At 42.0% G+C, this 19,753-nt stretch overlaps 1 protein-coding gene across 4 annotated transcripts in view; it reads left to right on the top strand.

The window, feature by feature from the left end:
* Window positions 1–15,632, top strand: part of EGFL6 (EGF like domain multiple 6) — a 64,185-nt gene extending 48,553 nt beyond the window's left edge. For 2 of the 4 annotated variants that reach the window (XM_087426500.1, XM_004435117.3), the window contains 5 exons: window positions 3,555–3,881; window positions 4,938–5,018; window positions 9,699–9,803; window positions 12,581–12,846; window positions 15,055–15,632. In XM_087426500.1, coding sequence (XP_087282626.1) covers window positions 3,555–3,881; window positions 4,938–5,018; window positions 9,699–9,803; window positions 12,581–12,846; window positions 15,055–15,165 — 890 coding nt within the window. In that variant the 3' untranslated portion in view covers window positions 15,166–15,632. The remainder of the gene's footprint in view (window positions 1–3,554; window positions 3,882–4,937; window positions 5,019–9,698; window positions 9,804–12,580; window positions 12,847–15,054) is intronic. The other 2 variants (XM_014791106.2, XM_087426499.1) reach the window with 2 other exon arrangements.
* The last annotated feature ends 4,121 nt before the right edge of the window (window positions 15,633–19,753 follow it).

The raw sequence follows: 19,753 nt of genomic DNA, 5'->3' as shown, positions 1-19,753 counted from the left end.
CCACATCTGCAAAATAGAGATAATAGTATCTGACCCTTAATAATGTTTTGATGATTATATGAAATAATCCATATGTAATAAATAAATGTCCATATAAAAGGCTTAGCTCCAGCCCAGAATATATTATGTGCTCAATAATCATGCACTGATAGTAGGAGTAATAGTGGCAATGGGTCAAAATTCAATAATTATTCCCATTGAAAAGCAGCTTCCTTAGTCATTGGAAATATGCTTCTGACTTAATTGGGTTTATATAAAGCATATTCAAGAACACAGGTGTTGCTACACCCAGGCCATTCCAATTTTTTTTTCTTTCAATTGTAACAAACATTAGACGTCTGGAGGCATGGCCTGGAAAAATTTTTTTTAACTCAGTAAAAGATTTTAAACATTCTGGTGATGAATTCTAAAAATCATAGCAAACAGAGGCTGAATATATGTCAGGCACTAATCTTTTTTTTTTTTTTTTTAAGATTTTATTTATTTTATTTTTCCCCCCAAAGCCCCAGTGGATAGTTGTGTGTCGTAGCTGCACATCCTTGTAGTTGCTGTATGTGGGACTCGGCCTCAGGATGAACGGAGAAGTGGTGCCTCGATGCGCACCCGGGATCCGAACCCGGCGCCACCAGCATCGCAGCGCGCGCACTTAACCACCAAGCCACAGGGCCGGCCCTCAGGCACTAATCTTAGTAATTGACTTGTGTTCGCTCATTTAAACATCACAAAAACCCTATTCTTATCCCAACTTTATAAATGGGGAGCCTGAGGCAAACAGAAGTTAAGTATTGGTTTGAGGACATACAACTAGAAGAGATGAGAGCTAGAAGTCAAATCCAGGAAACTGAGCTCCAGGGCTGTGTGCTGAAACACAGGATAGGTGTGTGCATGACGGATGGCTACTCCCCTGGGATGGAGAACTCTCCTGGGCCCCTCCCCAACAAACTCTCCTGGCTCAGCTTTTCTGCCATCCCTGCCCTTCCCGTTTCCTGGGTCCCATGGAACAGTACATTCCTCACCCACGGTTAAGCCTCTCCTCCCAGGACTGTCCAACGCTCAGATGAGAGGAGTGTTTCTCCTGCCAGATGATAAGAGATCATTTAGTGAACTAAGCACAGGTAAATGAATGTCAAAGTCATATTTCTCCTGGGGAAAATGTTGACACATCATGATCATCTTCTCTAAGTAAAGTCAGGATTTTCAGGTAGGTAGAAGTTTTTGACAAGGTGGATATTTAGAGAAATCTCAAATCTCTCCCAAGAGAAATTGTCAACTTCATTTACAGAAGACTGGCCTATGAATCCGAAAACTCTGAAATTCCCTGTTTTTATGTCTGAGATCCCTAAACATGCCAAATCCCTATCCCCGTCTACTGCCACTTTCTCCCACATTTTTATATTCTCAAAAAAATGTTGCAATAATCAAGAAATTTTTAAGAGAAACAATCATCAGTTTTGTCCAGTTTGAAACAGCAATACCTACTAGATAAAGCCAAATCTATCCATTCATAGTCATGCATATGCATAGTTTTTTTATCCTTGCCCCAGTTCTCTCTACACGCTAAGGGAGTGAACTTGTTGACACCACAAAGGTGGTGATGGTTTGATTTTTTTTTTTAATAGGAAAAATTGAAACTTCAAAGCAGAAACTGAAAGCAGATGTTTAGGTTTGCCTGGTGTGGGTTGAAACCCACTCCTCATTATTTATTAAAGATCCTTAGTTTTATGTTACTGATTGCATAAAGGAAATTTCCAGGGAATGGTTGTTTCCTGTTCATTTTTCATGCTGGATCCTGGGAAAAGATTCAGGGAGCCATGGACGGAATTATACAGTGGGCCCTCCAGAGGAAGATCTTTATATGATCAGCACATTACAATCAAAACTTAACATGCAGCCTCTGGCAAAGAAGCTGAAACAGGCCAGCTGAAGGTCAGGAAAGTGAGGACTGATGCATTACTTGTATTAGTAGTAGTTGGTTTTGAACCTATAACTGCGGGCTGTCACATTGATAAACAACTAGAACATTTCATTGAAAAGGGAAATGTAGCTCTTGTCATAACAGGCTTAGATTGATTTCAAAGTAAAAGCAATGTATTAATTAAGAGCATATATATTTTCAAAGCATTTTTCTTTCTCCTTTTGATTACCCAAAATATCGTGGACTTCTCCTTGTTTATTTTTCTACCACTTTGGTGGAGATTGAATCAGCCAAATGATGGAGAAGAACTGAGCAGGTGAAGAGATTAAAACATTGCCAAGGAAAATATTCTAATAAAATCCCAATCCAATTTCTTTTTATAGTATTCTTTTTACACACTGAAATTGATGTCTACTCCCTTATTTCATTTCCCTCTAAACTATATCTAAGTAGTAGAATTGAGCAAATTGGTTCAGATGTTATTAGACCCTTTCTTGCTTAGTCTTAGACTAGCACATGTCTACATATTTTATTTAACAATATACATATTTGATTTTAAAGATCAGTGTTTTTAATTTTTTAAAAATTACTTTTTTATATCAATTGTATCTTCTTAATTATCATGAGTAGATCCCTAGAAAGGGAGCATGCATCTTTGGATTCTAGAGCTCAAGGAATTTGAACCAGCCTCCAGAAAAGTAAACCTTAACCCTAAAGCAGGAATAAACCTGTCATGGAAATAGGACTGGAAAAAGAGTCATTCATCTTCTTTACCCTCAAATCCTAGCTCTGCCCCTGGGTAGCTGAGTGACTTTGGGCAAGTCACTTAACATCACCCAGTTGCCTCACCTACAAAGCAAAGATGTTGGGCTAAATGACCTTTTTTCTACCTCTTGAGTTCTTCTACACTAACATTTTCCCCCAAGGGTCATTGATCCACTGTGCAGTATGAGGAATCAACCTAGAGGTACACTTTTAAAAGCAATTTAACTTAGTGGTGAGAAATCAGAAATGAATGTAAAACAGTAAATATGGAAGCCTCTCTATAAACATTCAATAAATGAAATCATTTAGCTTTAGATAGTAGTTGATTAAGGTGAAGAAATTCAAAAGGGAGAGAGAACAGGGAAGAAAAATTAAGTATGTATACATTGAACCATAAATCACCATTTTTGTAGGTCACGGATGGCCCATTATTGGCAATTTATATGGTCCAGCCTAATGCTATAGCTGTAATCTTTGAACATCAAATTTGGACAAATCTCTAGGAGTACCTGGACAACACCAGCTTTGGAGAATACCAGCATGAAAACAGAAATATTAGAGGAGTCTGGAAAATTCAGCACTTTGGGATCTGTAGCCCTACTTGGTAGGAGCAGGTATTGCATTATAGTAGTCTCTGAAGCAAAACGAAAGTGTATCCTCTAACGAAAAGTAGTTAAGATACTACCGGAACACTAGAACTGCTTAAAACAGATGCAAATATAGTTCTTCCTAAAATATCACATGGAAGAGCCTCATCTGAGTTGGTTCTGGAAGATTCATTTGCAGCACTTTTACACTCTTTAAATGCTCCATTTTTTGTGAGTGACCTAATTATCAGCCAATGTGGAACTTCTTGTATTATTGTTTGTTTCAGTTATCCCTGAAAATTCTGTGAAGGAAGTCCTCAGAGCACCTGGTACCATCAAAGACAGAGTCAAGAAGTTGCTCGCTCACAAAAACAGCATGAAAAAGAAGGTAAAAATTAAAAATGGCATCACAGAACCTTCTGGGACTCCCGCCCCTAAGCTTAACTTGCAGCCCTTCAGCTCTGAAGAGAGAGTTTCCAGAGATGGGAACCCTAATGGAGAAAAAGAAGAGAATGAAGAGAGCAAGAAAGAGGGGCTCAAGGAAGAGAAAAGAGATGAGAAATCCCTGAAGAACCACGTGGAGCAGGAGCAAAGCCTTCGTGGAGATGTGTTTTGTGAGTATCACTTTTGTTATTTTATACATTTTATGAAAAATGAATTGTGGTTTCTCCTGGCAAATGAAAGAAGAAGAAAAGATTGGTTTCATGCCTTAAGAAAGAAGGGTTCAGCTCTAAGTCCTAAGAAGCAGGGTTCTTTATAAGGTCTAGAAACTTACATCTTCCACAGATACGAAATCAAATTTGCTGGTGTGGGAAACAAGGAAGGCAAGTCCTTCGCCCTTACTGGGGAGGTTTCCTGTTTGATGCAGACACTCTTTCCACTCCCAGCCAAGTAAGCTTGCTTGTCGTGCAAGCACAGTTGTCTGACTGCCCAGCTCTCCGTGAAGCACAGCCCCAAACCAGAGAGACCCTCCCCAGGAGGATCTGCCAAGCTCTACCTTTTTACTTCTGGAAGGTACTTTTTACAGTCCCACTCAATGAAAGGAGGATTTCACAGTTGTGTGGTTATGATTAAAAAAGCCAAAATAGACAATTGTAGGGGGGAAAATTCTATAGTAGAGCTTAAGCTTAAGTTTTCTATGTGAACTAGATAACTGCCTTTTTCACTGGTTGCTGTGCAGAACACACCATAGTCTCAGCCTCTCCCGGACAGTTTCCATATTGACCCACCCTGGATCCCCCACTCTGAGACTTTCCATTTGATTCTCACCAGGCATCTGCTGCTCCTTCTATATTTTGCCTTGTCTGTTCTTGGCTCCATGCCTGTTGGACTTAACCAAATGAAAAGTAGACACAGGCCCACCTATCTAAGAACTAGCATACCAATGACATCTCCCTTAATAGAAAATGAAAATCTCAAGAAGGTATATTTCCAAAACCTGATTAGAAGGTTCCTAGTGTAGATGCTTTGGTCAACTGGGGCAACCTTTGGACAAAGATGTTCTAGATGAGGAAACTGGAACCAGTGTGAATGCTTTGGAAAAGTTAGGAAAACACTGCTGTAACATATTCTGTAAGTAGAATACATGATCAAGCCCTCTTTGTTCAATCCGTCATTCATACCTTCTTAGCATGTGGGATTTTCTTAACTGATCAAGTGTTCTTTATTAGCCCCAAAGGTGAATGAAGCAGGTGAATTTGGTCTGGTTCTGGTCCAAAGAAAAGCTGTAACATCCAGATTGGAACACAAAGGTAAATAATTCTTTCTCCCAAGTTTATGCTCTCTCACAGAGTCCCATGTCATTTTCATTTCTTCATAGGATGAGATGATTGTTTATGAATCACTGCTTCATTCCTCAACACCAAGGGAACGATTGTTACATCATGACACACAGTGCCAATATGAAAATAGTAGGTCCTTACATGACTAATACCAATAGATTACAATATATTAAGGCTCTCGTCTTCCCTCCACCTCTCCCACCTGACACCTAGAGCGAAGAGTTGAGGGAGATTGTATGTATGGAGATGAGAGAAAATGCCTCGTTTGCTTCAACTCCAACACCTGAGGGCCTACAACCTGAAAATCACCATGTACTAAAATCTGGCCCAAAGTGCCCGTGTCAGTTACCTATTGCCATAATAATGCTGTGTAACAAACAATCACGAACCCTCAATGGCCTACAGCAATAAATATTTATCTTTGCTTATGAGTCTATGGATTGGCTGGCCAGTTCTGCTGATCTGAGCTGGTCTGGGTGGGGCTCACCCATGTGTCTGCAGTCAGCTCTGGGCCTGTTTGGTGACTTTGCTGGTCTTAGCTGTGCTCTCTCACATGCCTGGGGCCTCAGTTGGGACAACTGGGCTGACTCATGTGGTCTTTCATCCTCCACCAGGCTAGCCAAGCTTATTCTCATGAAGCAGTGACAGGGTTCTAAGAAAGAGAACAGAGGCACACAGGCCTTTTGAGGTCTAAGCCCAGAACTGGCACATCACTTCTGCCATATTCTATTGGCCAAGGCAAGTCACAAGGCCAGCCCCGATTTAAGAGTTGGGGAAGGTGCTACAAAGTCATATTGCAAAGAGCATGGATACAGGGAGGGGTAAAAATTGGGACCATTTTTGTGATCAATCTCTCAAAGTTACATAATCTGGAATGTCTTAGGCATGATCCCTAGTTCCTCTGAGTTCATTTAGCACTTTCACTACCATGACAAATGGTATGTGGCATCTCTACACAGGCATCAGGGAAAAGCCTACTTAAATATTTATCCCTTTCGCTTGGTGTACATATGAATGGCTTGATCTTCTATTTCCTTTTCAAACTGTCTTTCACTTACCACTATACATGTCCTAAGCTTGTGCTAATTTGATTCCCTTTTGTGTTTACCCCGTGAGTATATTATCCAATTCTATCCCTTTGGTTTATAGGACAATCTCCACTAGGAAGAAAATACCTCTCTAGTTCAGTCCTCCAAATTTAATCTGAGAAGCTTCTACTGAAAACTCTCCAAAGGCTAGTGACCCATGACCCAGCTCCTATAGGCATCTTGTTTTCCTGCATATTCCTCCTAAGTGTTCTACTTTTTTTTTATTTCTCTGCATCAAACATCTTATTGCCCATTTTCCTGGTTAGGAAGAAAATGTTTCATAGCTCAGGGGATAAGCTACATTCTCCAGGTGCTCAGAACTCCTGCTCCAGCTCTGCTTTATACTTGTTAAGTGACATTAATAAATTATTTGAGTCCTCTTTGGATCCCCGAACCGACCAGGTTTCTTATTTTACTTTTTCTTCCATGATCCTTAGGGAAACACTGACAGAAACAGAAAGCTGACAATTTTGGATATGAGCATATGACTCTGTGATTTCAAAGGTCCTTGAGTAAGGTGTCCTGGACCACTCAGTCTCAATTAGAAGACTCAGGTGGGCACCCCAACTCTGCCACTCACTGTTTGCCTTGGGCAAGTCACTTAGACTTGTGATGCCTCATTGCTTTCATGCGTAAAGTTGGAATAAGAGCAACACACCTCTCTAAGGTGCTGTCTTAGGCTGGGTCCCTCAGAAATAGACCCTGAGACAAGAATTTGTGTGCAAGTGGTTTATGTGGTTTATCCCAGGAGACTGGTTGGGGAGTGGGGAAGTGAGACAAGGAAGAGAAGGAGGCCATAAAGAGTGTGGTATCAAGCAAGTTTCCACTGTGGGCAACTGGAGCTTGATCACATTGGGGAACTCTGGGAGCCAGTGGTGAACGCGTGGCTCAGAATTGTCCTGCTGGGCCAGCCCTGTGGCTTGGTGGTTAAGTGCGTGCACTGCAATGCTGGTGGCCCGGGTTCGGATCCCGGGTGCGCATCGAGGCACCACTTCTCCGTCCATCCTGAGGCCGAGTCCCACATACAGCAACTAGAAGGATGTGCAGCTATGACATACAACTATCTACTGGGGCTTTGGAGGGAAAAAATAAAATAAATAAAATCTTTAAAAAAAAAAAAAAAAGAATTGTCCTGCTGGAGGGGCAAGGGAGCTGGGGTATTTATACACCAACTCCCATCTGACATAGGTTGAAGGCTGCTCCCAGGAGAGTGCTAATTCCCTGGTGCTCCTGGCCTGCCATAAAAGCAGGACAGGGCACCACTGTGGCAACTGGACTTCCATCCCAGTTGGACCCTCTGCAAGACTGAAGAGAACCTGGATTCCAATCTGATTTCAGGTCCATGTCCAATTCCAGCACTTGGTGGTCCTACCCAAAGACAAGAAAAAGGGAGGTATCTATCCACCTACTGGTGCCCATCAGTGGTTGAGGGCTCTCCTAGGGACAGAGCTCCTTGGTATTCTGCTCTGCCTGGCTTAGGCCAAGCAAGCTCCAGCTAGAGAATACCCTTACGCAGAGAGTTGTGGGTATTTGCAGTAGAAAGCCATGTGTCTGCAAGGGAACGTAAGTGCCGACAGATATTGGTGTGGCACCAACAGCGTCCGTTTCAGGGGTGGTATGGATTCAATCAGAGAATGTATTTGAAAGCACTTTGCAAACCATAAAGTGCTATACAAATGAAATATTGTGGTCATGAGACCAAAGCCGTGAGTTTTATCTCCTTAAGGAGTAGTTGGCTATATGCTATTCCATGGTCCCAGTGTACATTCCCAGTTTCCCGCACGTTGAGGAAAGAGGTGGGGGGGACAGGGGGGATGTTGGGACAAATGTGCCACCACAGTTATAAACCAACTGAAAAATTTATGTTGCACTGTTTAGGGGCTGGTAACCTCAACTTCTCAAACTAGTAATAGCACTCACTAAAGAATATTGAAGACTGGAAGCAAGTATTACTTGGCATCTTTTAATTTTAAAACCAGTACTGGAAATAAAATAGCTTCACTGAAATAGGGAAAAATCGGGGTTAAGAAGGAAGGAACATGAGAAAAGAGGAGGGTTTTAGTGCTGGCTCAGGATGTGTACAGGATGGACAGTACCGGATTTCAGTCTGCTTTAGGATTCAGGTCCAGTTCCAGCACTCAGTGTCTACAGGACTTGAACAAATGGCTTATGACCCTCGGTTTTACATTCCTGAAAACAGGTCTGACTACAGAATTTTTCTGACAATCAAATCAAGTGATGTAATGTATGTGAAAATATTTCGCAAATTGTAATGTCAACAACCAGCTGCTGCCACTTCTCTCTTGAGCTTTTTCTCTTTTTTTCTTGCCATTCCTTTATTCCTCAGCATAAACTACCAAAGCCCCAAAATCAGGGCCAGAGGCTGGCATTAGTTATAAACAGAAGCATCTCAGTCTTCTCCCTCTTTCCTAGTGGTATTTACTGTTGTCTACATCAGGGGTCAAAAGACTTTTGGCAGCCTGGGGTTCGAAGGTTCAGATCCCAGGCACGGACTGACTCACTGCTTATCCAGCCATGCTGTGGCGGCATCCCACGTATAAAGTAGAGGAAGATGGGCACGGATGTTAGCCCAGGGCCAGTCTTCCTCAGCAAAAAGAGGAGGATTGGCAACAGATGTTAGCACAGAGCTAATCTTCCTCGCCAAAAAAAAAAAAGACTTCTCTTTTCTGTAAAGGACCAGATAGTAAATATTTTAAGCTTTGTGAGCCATACAGTCTCTGTTGTAACTACTCAACTCTGTCATTGTAGCTCAAAAGCAGCTGTAGGCAATATGTAAATGAATGGGTGTGATGTGTTTCAATAAAACTTTATTTACAAAAACAAGCAGTGGGCCAGGATGTTAGTTTGCTGACCCCTGATCTACATAAAAGTAACCAGAGGCACTGGTTCAAAGCTTATACTAGCTGGCCCAGTGCTCCATGCAATTGTTATGATTTTATGAAATTAAGATTTGTTAAGTAGAGTGCCGGAGTGCCAGGTGGTTCAACAAAAGACCACAGAAGAAATTGAGATAGAGAAGTTTATTACTCACAAGTCCTGGAGGAAGTACATGGCACGCCTTGGGGGGCCACATGGGGGGGTCAAGGCAGGGTGCTTACACAGAAAGAGGCAGGACCTGGGGCACATGCTTTTATTAGGGTCTGTTGGTGGAGCACTTTGGGGTTCCCGGGCTAGGCTGGATGGGTTAATTCAAACCCAAAAGATTGGGGTTTTGGTAAGCTCCGAGGGGAGTCTTATCTAGGGAGCACACAAGAGGAAGGCCCTCGGAAGCAAAGGAGACTGATTATCACAAGGGCTGTTAGAGAAGTCATCGCAGGAACTTACATTTACTCGTGCCTCTGCAGGCTTTATCTAGGGCAGGCACTAGTATGAGGTGTACCGTCAGTTTAGGGGCCCCACAGGCTGCTGGGCTGAACAAAGTGGATGCCGAGGCAGCAATGCCATAGGGTAGCTTAGCTAAACTCTCAACAGCAACTGAAAACATGGCATTGCCTTCCCAACTAATGCTCTTAATGATTATGAAATGCACTCTTTTTCTTAGCAGATTTAAATATCTCAGTTGACTGCAGCTTTGACCATGGGGTCTGTGACTGGACACAGGATTTAGAAGATGATTTTGACTGGAATCCTGCTGATCGAGATAATGGTATTTAGATTTCACTACTTCATGTTGTGCCGATATGGCACAGGTAAAGAAAGCTCTCCAATCATGGGAGGGTTGTTATTCCTGTCACTTGTTAGGTCAGGGTTGTTTGTCGTGGTTGGAAAATTTTAGACCTTCTAAGTCTCCCCTGATGAATGACTAACTTGGTTCAGCATATATTCTCCTCCTTAATCCCCTTCCCACCCACCTACCCCCACAAAGGATGCTCCAGCAACCCTCTGCCATATTCACTCTCCTGCTACTGAGAGAGAGATGTTGGAATTCGTATAAGCTTTAAGAGTATTGGGGAAAAGACAGAAAGAAGTTGGTCCTTTTCCTCAATTTACCAGCTATGATGCTCTGTAGTTTTGTTTTGTTTTGTTTTTTTGTTTTTGTTTTTGTTTTCTGAGGAAGATGAGCCCTGAGCTAACATCCCTGCTAATCCTCCTCTCTTTTTGCTGAGGAAGACCGGCCCTGAGCTAACATCTATTGCGAATCCTCCTCCTTTTTTTTCCCCCCTTTTTCTCCCCAAAGCCCCAGTAGATAGTTGTATGTCATAGTTGCACATCCTTCTAGTTGCTGTATGTGGGACGCAGCCTCAGCATGGCCGGAGAAGCGGTGCATTGGTGCTTGCCCGGGATCCGAACCTTGGGCCGCCAGCAGTGGAGCGCGCGCACTTAACCGCTAAGCCACGGGGCCGGCCCCCATGATGCTCTGTAGTTTTTGTTTTGTTTTTAGGGGGGAAATAAATCTTGAAAGGAAATATGACCTTTACCTAAACCGGGAGTTTTAGTAGAGTCACCCCTCAAAGCATCAAAACCGTAATGAGCATCAAATCAGCAACCTGAACTCCTGGACTGAACTTTCCCTTCTGTTGCCTAAGGATTTCTTTCCACTTAATTTTGAATTTTTCTCAACCTCAGCTCTGAGCTGCCTACTTAAATACTATTGATGGGCCCTAGCTTTCCTTTTGGGCAGAGCGTTTGGCTGGCAGATTCCATTTGGAGCATAAATTGAATCCCTGTCTCCTAAGGCTGACTATATAATTAGAGACAACTGTTACACCTTCAGGGACTCCAGTTCCTTACCAGTCAAATTATTTATTGGGGGATATACAGGCTCAGCCCTCAGGTAAAAGATCCTTCTTCTAGATCCTTCCTCTAGGCTTATTCCTCCCTGAGACCTGTTCTTTCAAGCCCTCACCTGCAGTCAAGAAATCTGGATATCTGGTAACAAAAATTCCTTTTAGAACTTGGGATTAGAGTACATCCCACACAGCAAAGTTGTATGAATGAGACTCTCGCTAAAGATTCAGAGCAAGCACAGGGAAAGTTTAACCAATCCAGAGACAATACATCTTTGGAGAAGCTATCTTGTTGATAACTAACCTGAATTTCTCCTTTCTTCCATCATAGCTTCTCCAGGTGTATGTCTACCAGAGCTATATCATGCTGGGAACCCATAGGTTATCCCAGGATCTCAACCTCTCACACAGTCAGCAATGTCTTTGCTTGGGTTTTCCATCAATGGGAAGTCCCCTATTTACAAACACCTGATTCACAAATGACCTTGGGGTTCTCAGCTTTTGCATCACTCAAATTGTACTCCCTCCCCTCCTGGACCTCCACGAGATTTCTAGGTGGGCTTGTCTTTCCTTACAGAGTTAAATATGAAAAAGAAACAAGGGATGAATCAGCATTATTAGAAGGATAAAATCTCAAGGACAGAGTAAAAGGGGCTTTAGCTGGGAGAGAAGGGGAAACCTGCCACAGTGGGTCACAGAAGAGAGATTGTAGCTGGTAGAGTTGCCAGACAAAGTATAGGATGCCTAAATTTCAGATAAGCAGTGAATAGTTTTTAGTGTATCTCAAACATGCTGCTTATGTGAAATTCAAACTCCACTGGGCATCCTGTATTTTTCATTTGCTGAATTTGACAACTTTATTAGCTGGGGAAGAAGACTGGGAAGTCTCTGGGTCCAGTGGAAAACTAAGGCATTGTCAACCTGGGTCCTGCAAGCGTGTCCGGGAATTACACCAGCAGAAGACTCCACTTCACCCCCAGTGTCTTCCTCCCGGCTTCTACAGGAATTCCTCCTTCTCGTCAACTTCTTTAGACCCCACTATACGAGAGGTTTTCCCCAAGTTCATCAAAGTCACAACCAGAAGATTGGAGATGAGCAAACGTCCACTACCACTGGTTAAAAGATACTTAGAAGATGGATACTTAGAAATAGAAGAAGATGTGTTCCTGTATCCTAAATCAGAACTGAGAGTGATGTTTTACACGTGGTAGTTGAGCTCCATGAAACCATTAGTACAAATTCATGCATGTTGTAATTAAATACCACGCTATGGACCCACCTAAGGGGCTGACTGTCATACATATCATTAACTCAATGGGGAAGCGCATTCCAAGGTTCAAAGAACCAAGGTGGAAAATTCTAGAACACAAGTTCTCTGTCAGCTGCAAATTACCTGCAGTGCTAAAAGACCATTTAATAGATTCTTACCCCATATCTGCTGCTACCAAGCTTTGTGAATGTGGACAAATTTCTCAGCATCTCTGACCCTCAGTTTCCTTCTCTATACAACAAAAGATTTCAGCTTTGTGATCCTTAAAATCCATTTAGCATGAAAATTTTGTTCTCATGTTCAAAATAAAAAAGACATCAGCTTTCCCTGTAGGAGACTATCATTCATTTTTTATAGTTATTTTATACACTATAGCCAAACCCTTTACAATGGCCTCATTAACTGTGCATTTTTCTTCTCTTACAGCTGTTGGCTACTATATGGCAGTTCCGGCCCTGGCAGGCCATAAGAAGGACATTGGCCGATTGAAACTTCTTCTCCCCTACCTGCAGCCGCAAAGCAACTTCTGTTTGCTTTTTCATTACCGGCTGGCTGGAGACCAAGTAGGGAAACTTCGAGTGTTTGTGAAAAACAGTAACAATGCCCTGGCATGGGAAGAGACCAGGAATGAGGACGAAAAGTGGAAGATGGGGAAAATTCAGTTTTATCAAGGGATCGATGCTACCAAAAGTGTAAGTGGAAAAACGGTGTTAAACTAGATATTTACATTTTCAATGATTTAACAAGCAAAACAAAACACTTACTGAAGTACATAGGCACTGGGGCTACAAAGATGAATAAGACTTTTTCCCTACACTTAAAAAGCTTATATTCTGGGGGCCCGCCCGGTGGCCTAGTGGTTAAAGTTTGACATGCTCCACTTCAGCAGCCCAGGTTTGGTTCCCAGGCATGGAACCACACCACTTGTTTGTCAGTAGCCATGCTGTGGTGGCAGCTCACATGGAAGAACTAGAAGGACTTACAAATAGAATATACAGCAATGTACTGGGGCTTTGAGGAGAAAAGAAGAGAGAGAGAGAGAGGAAGATTGGCAATAGATGTTAGCTCGGGGTGAATCTTTAAAAAAAAACTTATATTCTGGAGCGAAATAGGCAAGGCAATTAATCAGCACAGTTAATGATAATACTTGTCAGGTGCATGCATATCACATTCTGGAAATGATCTGTTTGTGTGGCAGGCTTCTCCCACCAACTTCCTCTGAACCAGGCAATAAATCCCTTCACACACGCAAGAACATCTTCCTCATTCACTCTATGCCCAGCACTTATCACAATGAATGGAAGCTAGAAGGTCATTTTTTTAATGTTTTTTGAACTAAACTGAGAGTGGCTGTTATCTGGGGTCCTCAGGACCGCCCTCAGGTTCCATGATTCCCTAGAAGAATTCAAAGAATTCAGAAAAGCTGTTATATTCCTGATTACAGTTTATAACCACGGTATGCAGATGATACTGTTTTTGATAGACTGTATATGTGCGTGTCATTTTATTCTTTTCTCTCTAAAACTTTTGTTCCAGAGTAACCTCAGTCCTCTTTGAATCAGAATCATTTTGCTGTCTGCTTATTTCTGATAGTGAGAATTAAAGACCCCACCAGGCATATTCCCTTCTTTATTACTTCTCCTTATGGTGAATGGTATTTAAACAGTTTTATTTATTTATTTATTTATTTGTGAGGGAGATCAGCCCTGAGCTAACATCCGTGCTAATCCTTCTCTTTTTGCTGAGGAAGACCGGCTCTGAGCTAACATCTATTGCCAATCCTCCTCCTTTTTTTTCCCTCAAAGCCCCAGTAGATAGTTGTATGTCATAGCTGCACATCCTTCTAGTTGCTGTATGTGGGATGCGGCCTCAGCATGGCCGGAGAAGTGGTGCGTCGGTGCACGCCCGGGATCCAAACCCGGGCCACCAGTAGCGGAGCGCGCGCACTTAGCCGCTAAGCCACGGGGCCAGCCCTGGTGAATGGTATTTAATAGGTGCTCCATAATTTGTAGCTGTAATTTTTTTCGTAATTATTGAATTAAAAATATTTTGGTTTTTTTTATGATTATAAAACTAACATGAACTACTTTTTAAATATTACACTATTGAAGAAACTTATAAACATTCATTCAGCAAATATTTATTTTAATAATATTTCTTTGGAAATATTTTTGGATGAATTAATGCATATAAAATAGTCACTGTATATCCTTAATTTTGTTAAGTGAGTCACTCCTGTTGTTTTGTGTCCAGTTCGAAGATAAATTTTTTTAGTATTCGTCCTCTGCTCTCTATACATTAGAGATTTCTAAAATATAAAGAAGTTTGCTTCTCTTTTATTACTAAATTTCTTAGATAAAAATGATTATAGCCTAGTATGAAACATTTTTGAACACATGAAAACAATGACATTCCAGATAATTTCTGAATATATAAACCAACATTTTAAGAAAAATAACTATACTACTACAAACTACTAAAATCTGAATATATCAAAATAATTCCCTTTCTACTATATAGTTTTGCATTAGATGTTCACGGGGAATATTAAATTTCTTCTAGCCTGGTTTTTGAAAAGAAAACCATTTTCTTTTATTTTTGCTTTTTTTTCCCGAAGGAATTCCAAAATTTCCTCTTAAACTTTACCCTTCTCAGCTTTATGGGGCTTTCCAGATTCTTTTAGGTGTTGCAGCAACTCTGTTTTCTCTGAACACAATTCACTCAGTGTGGATACCTGGAATCTGGAAAATAGAATATATTACTATATATTCAATGTCAAAGCCTGATTCTATGCATTAGGGACACGTGAGTTTAATCCTCTTGAATAGCTATTAAATAGTTTGATTATATCATTGTTTTGAATATTTTGAAGTAATTTTTTATCCCCTCTCCATTATTAGATCATTTTTGAAGCAGAACGTGGCAAGGGCAAAACTGGAGAAATTGCAGTGGACGGCGTCTTGCTGGTTTCGGGCTCATGTCCAGACAGCCTTGTATCTGTGGATGGTTGAATGTTACTATTGTCTTTTATATCTTTATATTTGGCTTTTTATGTCAGTTCTCTGTTTCATAGACCTCCTCAATTTTAGAAATACAAACTGAAAAATTATAATGTACCAACTGAAACATTATTGTAAGATGCCTTTCTTATATAAGATGTGCCAATATTTGCTTTAAGTATGGTACCACTGTGTCTTCTCATTTTTTTCTGAATTGATAAAATGTGGAAATGCCAGTTCAATTTTGCCCCCCAGTGTATCTGATTTGTCTACATGAGTTGATGAACTTCTCTATACAATATTTCTAGAATTACAAGAAAAAAAATAGGCACAGAGAGATGTTTAACTCTTTGACTTTTATGGCACTTCTTGGAAACAATGACATCACAGATAGATTTTTACCTAAGTGGCTTAGCCTCATCTTTTACAGCCAAGCTTTTATATTTAACTTCTTTGTAATAATAATATCCAAATAATCACCTTGTGTCACGGTTTAAGTTTTTCTAAGAAAATGTGTTGTTGATTCTATGTTTAATTATGTGTATGATTATTGGCTTTGCTGGAAAATGTGGGTTTTCTTCTTTTCTCTATGGAAATACTTTATATTCTTAAAAGTTCTTAAAATTACTTCCTATTATGGGAACACATGACTGCTTTATTAGGCCTCATAACGGCAATGCAAATTAGTTTAAGTTGTTGAATTCACGGCCTCAGAGCACTACCTAAAACTAAATAGCAGGTAGCAGGACTCAAGAAAACAACGATGCCTTCTTTTCTTCCAAATTCAAGACCAGCTTTGGGTGATAATGAATCCTGAGTGTATTCCATGAGGATGAAAGTATATTCTGTTTAAAGATTCCGAGTCAGAAAGAGAGGCCCAAGACAGCTCCCAAACAGAAGGTTCCCCAGATACTGGCCTGCTGTCCCCTAAAGCAATGAAGGCATTGAGCCAGAGGAGGAAGGAAAGAAAGAAGGTGGTTCACTTCCTAATCTTTAAAATTTGTAGCATCACTCTTAAAGTTTTTTTATACTGAAACTCTTAGTAATCCTTCTTCAACAGTGTTCTCTTTAATACAACCAACACATACAACCTTTGAAGATGGTGGGAAAAACACATTGTTCTCCTTTAGTGTGAAGTACTTTTGGCATACAAAGTCTACACATGACTGTAGTCATATCTGTTAGAATAATTGCTAGTTGTGGAAACCTCAAAAATAGTGTTTCTAGTGAGGCCAGGTGAAGAACTGCCTGGCTAAGTCAAATCAGCCCACAGAATTGTATGAGATAATAAAATGGTTGTTTCAAGACATGAAAATTAGGAGTGGTTTGTTACACAGCAAAAGCTAACTGATACAGGTGGCTTCTAATACTGTGGTAGAACCTGAAGAAGACCCCGTCTCTTCAGCGACCAAGGAAATTTGAGAGCATCATTGTAGCTTAGAATAAAGGAAGATAGAGGAGAGAACTTACAATGAAGGCCAGTGCCCCAGGGATCCAGGTTAAAGGAAGAGACGTTGAACCAGAAATGAAATATGGAGGCCGGGGAATCATGTTATATATGGATAGAAAATCCACACAAGAAGCTGAGTTAAGTTGAATTGAATAATAATATTTCATGTTTCTCTAATATCTGTAGCAGAGACTTCTAGTTGCCTACCTAATATCCATTCTCACCTTTTTCCTTACTAGTATAACCATATATAAATATTTTTTTTGTCGGGGGGGGCAATGGGCTCAACTAAGAAATGGCATTACCCCAACCTCTCAGATGGAGGAGCCCACTGAAGTCATTGGTGGGGCTTCCAAGAAGGATCATTAAAGAGGGCTCTCAGCTGGCAGCCCCCTTTTGCCAGTTCTCTTCCTCCTTCTTCCTGCCTGCGATGTGGTTGTGAAGGCAGGAACTCTGTGAGCTACCTTGTGATCATGAGGGCAAGGACCATGCCCTATGGAGGAGTGCACAGCAGGAGGAAGCCTGAGTCCCTGATGACACTGCGGCGTCTCTACTCCTGTGCCAACTGGTCACTGCTCAGCATTTTATTAAGTGAGAGAAAAATAAACCCTCTCTTGGCCTATCTAGGATTTCAAACAAAGCACAATCCAGACTCAGGTGACCTCTCTCCCTGACCCCTGGGGCTGCTCCTGACATTTTCATCACAAGACCATAGTCTTGGGGACTAACTTCTTAGACCCTTAAATACCAACATATTTTTTTGAATTCCAATCAATAGCCTATAGTGTCATGGAGTGGCCTGCACCAGCACTGAATCATACTTGGGTTTCTTAGGTAGCCTAAGGTCAGCTAATTCAGATATGACTTCCATATCTGTTGTCCCTGGCCACCACCCAACATGCAAACTCCCCTTGTCACCCATCCTCTCCCACTCTTATCCCCACACTGTTATGGGTTCCCTCCTCCGGACACTAACTCTCACTGTTTCTGCCCCCTCCCCCATCACACATACTCCACTGTCTGGTAAACAAACTTCCTTCCATCTTGATTCATGCCAAAGATCTCTTCCTCCATCCCTCAACCTTAGCTGAACGGAGCTCTCTCCCAGGGACGCCTCTCCCCCTGCAGCCTTATCAAATGAAAGCTGCTCATCCTCCTATACTGTATGCACGTTAGGGTCTGGAGCTGAGTGGCATCCTCCTTGCTCCACTCTTTTTCACAATCTCTTATTTCTCAACTTCCATGTAAAAGTCACTGTTGCTTGGAGGTACAGTTAAATAGCTCTACAGCCCTCTGTCTTTCCTAGCTATTGTCATCAACCAACAGGTGACATCTAAGCAAATGACCCATCCAATATCCTGGCCTCACAGTTCTTTGATCTCCTCTATTCCAGTTACCATCTCCTCCTCAGTCACTGCACCATGGCCACCCCTTGGACTTGATCATCACCTCTGAACTCTTGAACTGCAACATCAAATTCTGATTTATCTGGCTTTCTCTTCTTCTTAATCTCCCCACACTTATCCTTTGAACTTTTTGAAACCCCCATTCCCTTGACATCATTTTCTTGCCATCTTGGGCTTCCTCCTGGCTTGACTCTCCTCTAATAAAACATAACCTGGATTCCAAGGCCCACCATCCCTTCAAAGACACTCTTGCCAATGCCCCTCAAGGCCCATGCTCTGGTGTCCTTCCACCACAGCCACCAGGCAGAGCCCCAATCTGGATCAACCCAACTGCCTTCTCTATGCTGTCTCCAGGCTGCTGAGCACTGTTAGAGAACATGACATCCCATGCAGACTGGTCCTTCAACAAAACCATGATCTTCAACCTTCCACAGACCCTGAGTGCTGCCCAAGTTACTTATCACTGAATGGTGCTTGCCTATTTGCTGGTATAGACTAGATGACTTTCACCAGGATGTCCCACATCCTCCAGCCTCATAGGTTTATACTAACATATTGAAATAACAATGGCTTGAGCCCCCATTTTTGCCTCCTCTTTGAGGCCCATGTCAGCGGCTGACTAAAGCACTGAGATGAAGATTTTGAGACCACCTCTGGGCCTTTGTCACAAGTGAGGAGGAGTACTGAATGACACTCTTTGGAGTTCTCTGCTCTAGGGGTTGAGAAAAGCCTCCTTGTAGCCACGAAGGTCTCTCCCGTCCCTCCCTTAGAGACCTCAGGAGACCTCAGATGCCGAGTGGAGGATGTATTCCTTATCTCATCTGCAAGATGACCGTTGGGACTTGGGCAACACCTACACCCCTTCTGCTCAGGCCCTTGATGCCTCCCTAAGACTGCACTGATCTCCAGCCTGGCCAGAGGTAGCCTGCATTTTTTGTACTCTTCTTTTTTTCTTGGAGGCACAGAACACTTGCTGAATGACTAAGGAATATTTTTACCTGAAGATGTTTTCAAGTGTCAAGAACCGTTACCCTACTTGCAAGCTAACAAGTTGGCCTGTCACAGTTTCATAGATATTGGTAGAAAACATGAGACTCCTGGATCAGAGACGGGCTTTATTACTCACGGGACGATAGACAGCATGGGCCTTGTGTTCACACCACTGCTCACAGCCTCACAAGTCTCACGGGGGTGAGGCAATGCAAAGGCGGGTCCAGGTGGAGGCCAGCACACAGTGATTTTGCGCCACAGTTGAGGAACCCTGAGCTTAGGAAACATCCAATCTTATAAGGGGACTGACAGCAAACTGCCCAACCTTGCCCCAGAAGGAGATAATATTTTTATCTTTGTGAGGATACAAATCTGCGCACGGGAAGGAAGACACTATTTCTATTCTCCCAGGCCGTGTGCTCTACAAACATCCTTGATAAGATGGTACGGAACAAAAGCTGCCACTGCCTTTGTGCAGAAGATGGACGGAAACACAAGAGAACCATGGAAAACATCCTCCCAACATCAGACTCTGGGATCAGTTAGACGAGGGGAAGACGGCTAGAAAGACTGGGTAGGAATCTGGCTCCTGTAAGTCCATAACATTGCAGATAACATTCTCATCCTGATGCTACTGCTTTCTGGAACTTACTTTTCCAGGACGCCTATTTAAATCTTGTTCCAATCTGATCACAAGATATCAGTTAGGTGATTTAATTTCTGCAAAATAAACAAACATGGAGTAAAGTCATTC

The sequence above is a fragment of the Ceratotherium simum genome, chromosome X (genome assembly GCF_057802395.1).
Source record: "Ceratotherium simum simum isolate JZ-2026a chromosome X, ASM5780239v1, whole genome shotgun sequence".
NCBI lineage: Eukaryota > Metazoa > Chordata > Mammalia > Perissodactyla > Rhinocerotidae > Ceratotherium > Ceratotherium simum.
This window is presented reverse-complemented; position numbering and strand designations above follow the sequence as displayed.